The sequence below is a fragment of the Schistocerca americana genome, chromosome 3 (genome assembly GCF_021461395.2).
Source record: "Schistocerca americana isolate TAMUIC-IGC-003095 chromosome 3, iqSchAmer2.1, whole genome shotgun sequence".
NCBI lineage: Eukaryota > Metazoa > Arthropoda > Insecta > Orthoptera > Acrididae > Schistocerca > Schistocerca americana.
Window position 1 is genome coordinate 209,076,539 of NC_060121.1, and position 10,717 is coordinate 209,087,255.

The window sequence follows — 10,717 nt, forward strand, 5'->3', positions numbered from 1 at the left end:
ACTGTTGTTAATACTTCTGTTTGCTTACAGATGCACAAGATGGTTGCAATGCAAACTCATAATTGTAATAAGGGTATTTTGCATACCAATCTGAGTTCTAGCAGTTCGATGCCCATAGCACACAAATTGTGTGTGAAAGCAGTGAGACTAAAATGTTTACATTATTGGCAGAGTCTAGTAAGTCTCTCCTGACCCATTCCACAGGTGATTCTTCCTATTTCTTTAAGCTTTCCCAGAGTCTCTTCTTACAGCCTTTTCTTCTCCTGCCAGAAGGATAGTGGGAGATGCAAAGGTTGGAAGAAAGAAAACTTGGAAAGCTGAAGGACATAAGAAATTCTACCTAGAAGGATACTCGTTTTGAAAGTTTACAGTTTTATGTCCCCTTAACATGTTTCCATCTGCTGCTGCTGCTTGATATGTAGATTTCTCTGTACCCGTTTTATAAACCACATGATTTTCTATCATTCTGGTAGGTGCAGAAGGGTTAATTTAAGTATTACTTCCATGGCAGCATTCTGAGACTGAAAATGTAGTGTCCAAACATGATATATGTCTTTAATTTAGAAAATAAGTTTCAATATTATTTTGTAAATGTAGTTAAGCAAAAATAATGTTCAGGTTCAGGGGTGATTCTTCTCTGTTTCTGAGAACAGTGTTTTTTCATTTTCCCCATTTCGATTTCAAGCTTTTCGTTTTTAATTCCTCGCTTCCCTTTTAAATGCAAAATCTATGCTATCAAATAAGACTTCAGCAAAGAAAATTGTTGTGAAATAGGATAAGCAATTGAGCTTTGTCTCATGTGTAAATGCTGATTCATCGCTAGATATTGGCAGTCTGTATGACACTTTTGTCTTTGTCCATTGCCATATGGAAAATATCTTTAGATAAAGCCTGAAACCACCATCTTCTGAAACCTGTCATTTCTTTTTGTTGACACCTGTGCTTATCAACTTTTTTTACTTTAAATGTTATCTATAGGAATTAAGACAAAGGTCTAGATTTAGTCTTCCTGAGAGAGAGGGGCTCCTACAGCTAACTTTACCCAGAAAAGTAGTCAGCACATGCAGCCATTGAAGCGTAATTTTATGTATATTAGAGACAATGTAAAGGCTTCAAAGTGTGATCTTCCTGTATTTCTTGAAAAAAATTATAATCTTCAAATTTCCAAGTTTGTGGTGCATGAGTTTTCCTTGGCAGGTCGAACATAAATCTTGGTTGCTTGCTGTTTAAACTGCTACACAGCCGTGGTTAGAGTTAAAACAGGAAGCGACCAATATCCACATTCAACACACCCAGGGAAGAAATTTAGGGTATCTGTCAACGTGCGTGGAAAATGATAACATTAACTTGATTGCAAGCTTGGTATTATTGAGATAGACCTAAAAATGTGTTTGAAAATTATGACATTGTGTATTGCTGTAACAGTAAAAACAATAAATTATATTGTGTATTTTATAGTCATTTCTTTTCTGCATTGCAGTTTTAGCATGTTCCAGTCACCACCTCCATACAGTGATCTCATATTTCAAGATGCAGCACAATTATTACAAGTTGTGCCACCTTCGCAACGTAATTACGGTGATTACTTGGGAGACGACTTCCTTCGTGCCCGAAGAATTGTTGACTGTCAGGCAGGAGCAGCAACAGCGTATCTGTCATTCTTATCAGCAATATTTGCTTTACTTCTGGCTCGATTATAATTTCGAAGAGCAAATTTTTTGCTGCTAGTGCCTGGCATGGCAATTACTCAGTTGAGGCATCCAATGAAATGAAAGCTTTGCCACAAAATGAAAAAAATGACCTATATCACCTATTCTAGTGGCTTTGGTGGCGTAGTGGGTGCAATCGCAGATAGGGGCAGGGATTTTCCCTCTTTCCGGTACGTACAGGATGAGCCCATGTCCACTCGAGCTTGCTATCAGATAAGTACTGCTGATCTTTCCTAGGAATTAAAAGGTGGCTGTGGCAGTGAGCCTGCCATCCTCCCCCTCCTAGTGTCAGGGAGAAGAAAGTCTGTAATGTACCTACAGTCAGGCCAGTAGCCCAGTCACAGATCTTACCTTTTACTTTTTTATTATTTGTCTACAATTTCTTTCCTTACTCTTGTGTAAAACCTCCATGAGAGAGGGAGATATTCCACTGAGTACATCATTTCTCAAAAACAATTCTTTTCAGTGGAATTTTCACAGCATTCGGAGTGTTTATAATGGACTTGGAAGGCATTCATATACTGTCTTTCCAGCAGGGATTACATCTATTTTGGATTCCCCTTGAGACACTCACTGGGCTTGTTATTTTTTATATTTTATATTGTACATCTTCACCAAAACATCAACCTTTTCAGAATTTCATAAGATTATTTTTGTTTTGATCTGTTGTGTCTATATGAGCCAGTATCTGTGGAAGTTACACCAATATAAATTGGACTGGGTGCGCGAAAACATTTTTTCTTATGAAGGCCATCAGCCTTGACACTGACTACTCTGTAACAAATGCATTACTCACTGGAATATAAATATTACTTCTTTCCATATACAGTGAACATCATGTTATAAGAACTGAAAATCATCCACATTGACAAACCTGTGGCTTTTCAAACATACACTTGTGCTAGGTGCCAATTACAGAGATATCTGTGTACCAATCTGCTAGCCATTCATTGAACATGTAAAATAGTTGTAGGAAACTGTTTTCCTATAAAAGTATATGTGTCAACTGTAAACCATTGTCATCAAAAATTGATTAAACTACTGCTCAGGGCTACTTGTTCTCAGGCTTTTATTGGATGCCTGAATTGTTATTGCTATGGAGTGTGTGGCACATGGTATTGCTATGGAGTATGTTGTACATGTACATGTAAAAGAGAGCTTTAAAGAAAATCAATTAGTGTAATGTAATCTAATGTGTATCATATTATGATATGTCTGTTGTAATTGAACACATACAACTGAAGAAAAGTGCTTTTATAGCTGTGAATATTTGAGGACTGTTTGTTCACCCATTTCAGATATAAGAACTTCATTTCAACATCACACAAGATTACTGTTACATTCCTGTTTCCTTCTTAAGTATTTAATCTGAATAACAGTTTGATGGGTGAGAACTTATACCATTAATTCCCTCCGTAGAGATAATTTAGAGTACTCCTGTCCATTGTCCACTATTTACGTACATGTTGATATATTTTTAGTGTTGGTTTTTATGAGTAAATAATGTGATGCTTTTATCCATAGAAATATTTATTTAATTACAATTTTTATATTGCATTTACGTTTTATTGTGGATACTGGCTCCACAATCTTCCCTCTTGTACCTATGGGATCAAATGCATTACCTAATTAAATATTGATTTGAGGGGAAGATGGTTAGAGTGTTATAATGTTCATGTTAGTTTAATATTCAATAATGAATGCAAAATTTGTTTTGATCTGAAATTATAGCCTTTGGTTTAAAGGCATGAGAATGATCTATCCTTCTCTTTTTTTTTTTAACTCAAAAAATGGCTGTTACCAACCATTTTGGATTTGAACCTGTATCAGGCAGCTATTATCTCAAATTACACTTTATTTTTATAAGTTCTTTAGTTATTTAGTATAGAAGAAAATTTTATCATTATTTTTAGCTGTGCAGTATTAATGCAGTTTTATAATCCGTCCATTGCTGATGAAGCCTGTCACTTGTCAGCATAGTAATTAATGACTGTGAAGATTTTATGCTATTTTATGCTCACAGTATGTGTCTGAAGATGTTTTTATATGTTCTCAGTAAATTAGATGTAATAAAATCTCAGTTCTACAAATTAACAAAAACAATTTTTGCTAAATATCTCGTTATGTAAATATGTGTCAATGTGTCATAAAAACAGGCTGTTGAAGAAAATTATAGTAGTTTTTCAGTACTGAGAAAATTTAAAATTCTTATTTCTTCAAAAGAACCTTTTCTTTTAATTCCATTGTGCACAATTTTACGTGAAGAAAGGTCTCATATTTTGACCATGATTGTAGTTCGAATGAATGGATACTTAGCTTTTGTCAGACATTCCAAATAAGGTCTTTATGAAATAAAGCCAGAAACTATAAATTACCATTTTGTGATTTCCACTTAAATCACCTTCTGCTTAAAAATAAAACATTGCTCTAAAAAACTTGTTCATTGTCACAATATGAACAAAAAATTTGAACCTATATGGAGATTTCTGTGTTCCTTAGAGGGGGAAAAAGTAATATTGAACCATATTTATTTGTGTTGGTACTGTGTTGTTAGTTCGCTGCTGACAGTAAGACAAATGGGGCCCCATGCTTTATTTTTCATATTGACTGTAAATGACACTGGCAGTGATTTCATTTAGGAAATAGAATAGAAGAACTAGAACAGAATATGTCTTTCGTGTGAACAGAATATATTTTTCGTGTGACAGTTGTCAAAACTGTGTTGATTTCAGTCAGTTTGGCTTGAAGAAGCCGTGAGGTCTAGAGAAATTGTGTGAACATAGTAAAAAGTTATCCATTGTGCAGTTACTTTGTTGTCAGCTTCAAAGCTACAAATCGTATTAGAAATAGTTGATGCAGTTGTATTGACAGAAACTATTCATCATGTAACAAGAAAAACTTCTTCCTATAATTCAACTTAACAGAAAGATGGACTTTTTGTATATGGTCAGTTTCAAGTTATACGTGTCTAAAAAATAATAAAAATAATCCAGATTATTTTCAGTGGTTGTTAACAACTTTCAGTAGTATGCGATTCCACTGAGCAAGGGGGAAAAGCATATTTAGGAGCTCTATAGTATTCATAAAGATGAAGAACACGTATATGTCCAAATTCCAGATGAGATTTTTTCTCCCAAATTACTTTTACTTCCAAATTATTCAAGCAAAACTCGTGGAGATATTGTGCTTGTGCTTTGAGGTATGACAATGAGATAGTTGTTTCTTGGTGTGGAATCCACTACATTCCAGTGTGTGTGTGTGTGTGTGTGTGTGTGTGTGTGTGTGTGTGTGTGTACTCACATGTTATGAAAATGGAATAAAATTAAATTAAGAAAGTGCCTACAGACTTTGAGGGTGAGATTTTTGTATGCCAAGTATATTTTTGAGAAAGAATAAACATCTTTTTTCTTCCTGAATAAATTATGTTTGAATTAATGTTACACCCTGTTACTGAACTTGAATGTTAAAGCTACTCATAACATAAGCCAGCAACACTACCTCAAAACCGTTTCATATTTAAGGTTGTTGGTACAGAAATGATTGAGTTGTTAAAGCACAATCACCTGTAGGTGAAATACTTGTGGGTTTTGAGAATAATATAATAATCCCTTAACCAAAGAATATATGTGTGTGGTTATTACCAAACCAGCAATGTTATACGTCATTATTAAAAAATACTAACATAAATTATCTATAGAAGATTGGAACAACTTGTAGGAGCAGATACAGGGGAAGATCAGTTACATTCTGAAGGTAGGTTGAAGAAAGACAAACTACTATTTATAGCATTTGTAAATTCAAAAGAGTTATCAAGGTTCAGATACAGGAGAAAAAATACTATCTGCAACTTGTTCACAAATCATGTACCAAAGCTAAATGTATTTGCATTATTTCTCTAAAATCTAACAGTCATATTTTTAATCCAATATGTTTAATTTCCAAGCATATTAATTAAAATAAGAAACATATTACAAATTTAAAGGCAAGATGGTGAGTTCAGTATCCTGCAGCATTTTCTGAAGATTCCAGGTGGAAGGAATAGGAAGGATGAGGCTACAGGGTCTCACAATAGTGCTACCTATTTATCTCTATTTCATTCTGATTGCTGTGGAGTATGAAGATTGCTTGGGCTACAAATGGTTGCCATCATTAGGAGCATAACATGTAAATGTGACAAAAGCCCAGTGAGGCTATATAACCCCCATCCTGGTGGTGAGAACAGCTGAGGACATATGGAACAGATGTAATGCCCCATGTTTCCTCTAATTGCTGTTCCAGTTTTTCCACTTATAGATGGGTTTGAAAGCAGCAATCAGCTGGAGCCTGTCAAAGCTGTTGATTTCACTACTAAAAGTTCAGAAACTGCTTTTTCAGTTGTTTTTCGTACCGATCGTGCTTTTCATAATTGCTTTATAGTCAACTGGATAGGTTCAAGGACCCTGAATAGTGTGTGTAAGTGGGTGCACTTTGGTTAACACAGACAACTCTTACACTTTTTTTCTGGCAGAATCAATAAAATCTGTGTGACAGCAACTTCTTGAGGAGGTCGTACTGTGACACAGACACAGGAATTCTCTCTCTTCTTACTAATGTGGAATGAGCTCTCTTTCCAGTATCCTTTATACTGGCATTTTTACAAATAATTGCGTCTAGATCACTAAATATACTTTCATTGATTGCGAGATTTCAGCGACTTCCATAATCAGATATGTAATTAAGGAATAAGTTATATACTAATGTAAAACAGTATATATACATTATCAGTCAAATTCACCCACCAAAACTTGAAACCTGTAAAAAGAAGTTCACTGTCCGTTACAATAAACAATATAAATATGTGGTGCATCAACTATGAGATTTTAATCCTTTTGCAGTCAGCCCTTTTCTGTGGTGAGTTCTAAAAATGTCATACACTTTTATACTGTCATGCTGTGTTTTATTTAAATTGCCATATGTCATGCAATATTATTTAAAAATATGAAAAAATACCACTTACCCACAAAAGTATGCAGTTTAGTTTGGTATACCCAGATTGTTATATTTCGTCACTTAAATTGTTTATTAAGTGACCAAATAAATAATTTTTTTTAAAATAAATTTGGTTTTGTTTCTATATAATTAACACTACACTTGATTTAAAGAAAGCTCACTATGTGCCACGTAAGCTTTGAAGAAGCCCATTGTATGAAAAATATTCAAAGGTGAATAAAGTATTTTATTCTGTTCTGTCCTGTTTCATAAAACATATAGAAATTTCTGCATAAAATAATACAAGAAAACTGACAATTTTCATATTATTTACAGAGAGAATAATTACTATAATCGGGTAGAATATTACAGTCTGTCTGATGTACAGGGTCCTGTTTCTCCAAAGCCATATATTTAGGAGAAGAATATGTTTTGCCAATTCATGGAAATGCCAGAGATGTTTTGTGCTCCAGTATGAAAACAATATAGGTCTTTTGTTGAGCCCCATATTCAGGAAGCATCTTATAAAATCTTTTACCCCAAAATGGGTGTGATAGCAGCTGTAGTTTTTCAGTTGCAATTACTTCAGTGTACTGTGCTCATCCATTTTGTCTTCACTGTCAATCTATAAACCAGCAGGAAAGTCACTGTCACTTTCTGCACTGCTGCTATTTTCACTAAAATACTCTGTATCACTAGTATTTTCGAATAACTCATGAATGTCATTGTTAGTAAGTCCTCTGATTGGATCAGGCATTGGACTCTTTAAGAGATGAAAATAAATTAAAAAAGGCACGAAGGTAGATGGAATGAACAAACTCTAACTTAAAGAAAACCAGTAGAGACACAGTATTAAATAACAATACTGCGCAAAAATGACAACTTCAGATGAAATAACAAAATATAAACTGCTACGAAGCATGATGACGAATGAATAACACAGCAGCAGAGTTAACGACCATTAGTATTTCACTGCATCAAAGCTCAAAAGTCAATAATTATCAACATGCATGTAAATCAAAATGTAGTGTGTCAATATTGAGCATGCTGGCACCATCTAGGGGTGAATTTTATGAGCTAAGCAAAGCTAAATAGAGTATTGTCGAATTGGCAGTCTGACAGCACTTATCATAAATCGTGATCTTGACATTCAAAGGGTTAATAAACAGTACTAGCTATTTCATCCATAAGAGGTGGAAAATGTTGAGAGAATGTTTGTTTAATCGAGTAACAGTACAGGTTCCAACAAATGGGCATCAAAGCATGTGCTGGGAGTTGAATTCAGCTATAAATAGTGGTTTGAACCAGCAATACATCCCAGCCTGGTGGGGCCCAGGCAGCAAGTAAACAACAACATAGCATATGAAGACAATGAGTGGGTTGGTCATCAAAATAATATATGTAAATAGAATCAAAAACACATCTGTACACCCAAAGACACACACATTAATAAATTACACTGAGAGATCTCAGCATTTGATTGATAAATTAACACATTTTGGAAAGGTAGTTCCATCTCACAGCAGTATCAGTAATTTATTATCAAAAGAATGGTCGGTTGTCCTGCAGCCAGTGCTAGTGCTGCTTATGCAGCTGACACAAGTTGTGGCTCAGCAAATTCCAGGATAACATGTCACAGCCAGAACATGTCACTGAACAAGTCCTGAAAAATTTCAAAAAAGCAATTAGCAATAAACTCACTCTGTTCATTTAAAATTTTTTTAGGTTCTTTGTTTTTATGGGTAAAAATTCAAAGTCCTCCAGTGTATTTAAGGCATGCCCATTTTTACTCTGTTTTCTACTTTTGCATTTTTAGTGGATAGTTTAAGCACTATTGCTCCCATCGTAGGAGTGCTTTCTAAATCTTGTAGTGAAATTCCTCGTTGTTTGTGCTTATATAAAATTTATTGCAGTTGCTACAGTTTATATCTTGAGCCAGTGTATTTGTCACCTTTTTCCCTAATTTTATTTTTCTAGTTTGAAAGTCTATGCTGATATTAGCTTTATTGAAGCTGCACATCTTGCTACTATCATTTCTACTATACCCATTTGCACTACGTAATTGCCTTAAGTTCTTGCTTAATCCCATCCTCATTCAACAGTAACTTCAAGACTGTGTACATCATACATTTGAAGAACCTTCTTAGAAGACACAACTTTGCAGTTATGACCACCTCTATATTTCTTGTTTCCTGTGTGCCACCTGTCATTGTTAGTAATTGCAAGTTCCGAAAAATATATAGTTTTCTCTCCTCTGAGCTCCACCATTAAGTTAATTTTAGAGTACATGGCACTCATCTTCCTATCCAATGAGAATTATCTCTATGCAACAAAATAATTTCATCCAAATATAATAGACCATATTCTCTTTTATGTGCAGTTTTGTCTGACAGAACCTATTCTCTAGATCCATCAAGTTGATGTAGGTTGCTACATACACTCAGAATTGAAGAGAGATTGTGACGGTATCTAGCTGGTGGATCTTCTGAGAAAACAGTCTACGTGTGCTGGACAAAAAATTTAGTAAACCCTTTTAAAGGTTTCCAATTCAGTCAAAATTTATTGTTGCAACAGTGAATATGGAGCATGTGAAATGAGTACATTTACATATCAGTAGCACAAGCGGTTCTGAGATACCAGGTATAGACCTATGGTGAAGTACCCACATTAGTACGTGATGTAGCCTCTACAGGCAGCAATGCAGGTGCAGACTCTGGCATCCAGTGAATTGTACAAATGGCACATACTGCCGTGGGGTACATTACGCCATGTATGCTTGACCTGCTCGCTTAGTTCTGTAGGAATTATTATTTGACGAGACACACAAGTCACTTGTTGTCTCATTACATACCACATGTGGTCGATTGGAGACAAGTCCGGGGATCATGCTGGCCAGGGAAGTTGCTGCACGTCTTGCAGAGTGCATTGAATTTCACAAGCAGTGTGTAGACAAGCTTTATGCTTTTGGAACAGCCTTCCTGTTGCAAGAATGGCAAAAGGATGGGTCCAACAACGTTTTTCATGTGCTGGGCGTTGGTTAGTATCCCCTCCAGAAAAACAAAGGTGAACAAGAGTTGTAGCTTATTGCACCCAAGACTGTAAGATCTGGATTGGGGCCATGTGTGTTGGACGAATGCATTCTAAGGAGACAGTGCTCAACTGATCTATGTTGTACACATGAGCAACCATCACTTGTGTGCAGCCAGAATCTACTTTCATTGCATAAGACCATGGTGCATCATGTCATCTTACAAGTGATCCTCTGACAGCACCAGTCAAGCTGTGCACATCAATGCTGTGGCATGAATGGAAGATGGCTAGAGGTGTGCATGCCTGTAGTCCCACTACTAATGACCAGTTAGCAACAGTTCATGTTGACACATTTGGGCTTGTAAGCCCTCTTATCTCTACTGTGGTAGCTGTATGGTCTCCGACTGCTGCTCATACAGTGTGAAGATCCTGGTGAGTGTCTGTGCTGCACTGGTGTCCAGAACCCCATCTACAGAGGTGAGGATGTTCACGTGACCACTGATACATTATTGCACAATTGACGCAGCATGTCCAACTTGTGTGACAGTTCTCTAAAAGGACCATGCCGCCACTTGGAAGGCCACGATTTGACCCGTTTCAGTCTCACCCAGTGGGCTGTTGGAAGCATGAATGCATTGCCATGGGGAGGTTGCCTGCTTGCTTCACACATCTGCACCACACTGTGCTTTCAGGCTGTGAGCAAACAGATGGCACTCGGGTACCTATGCCACTATGCAGTCCGTTGGTGGACTATGTTGAAACCATTATCAGTACATCTACTATCCCCCAGGTGGCATACGCTGTCATTGGATCAAAATCAACATCGTCTTCCCAGGTGTGCTAATTCATTTTTCTGGCAGTGTGTTTGTGAGTTATCTGATATACATGAATGCATTCAGAACCAAATAAAGTAATAATGCCTTTCATGATGCTAAACAATCTTGGAAAATCCACAGATGCATCTACAAACCATACTATATACTGTCAGATGCCATTCTTCCAGCAATAAT

General features: G+C 36.1%; 1 protein-coding gene across 1 annotated transcript in view; it reads left to right on the forward strand.

Moving 5' to 3' along the window:
- Positions 1-3,907, forward strand: part of LOC124605676 (melanotransferrin) — a 121,459-nt gene extending 117,552 nt beyond the window's left edge. The window contains exon 15 of the mRNA XM_047137525.1: positions 1,481-3,907. Coding sequence (XP_046993481.1) covers positions 1,481-1,700 — 220 coding nt within the window. The 3' untranslated portion in view covers positions 1,701-3,907. The remainder of the gene's footprint in view (positions 1-1,480) is intronic.
- The last annotated feature ends 6,810 nt before the right edge of the window (positions 3,908-10,717 follow it).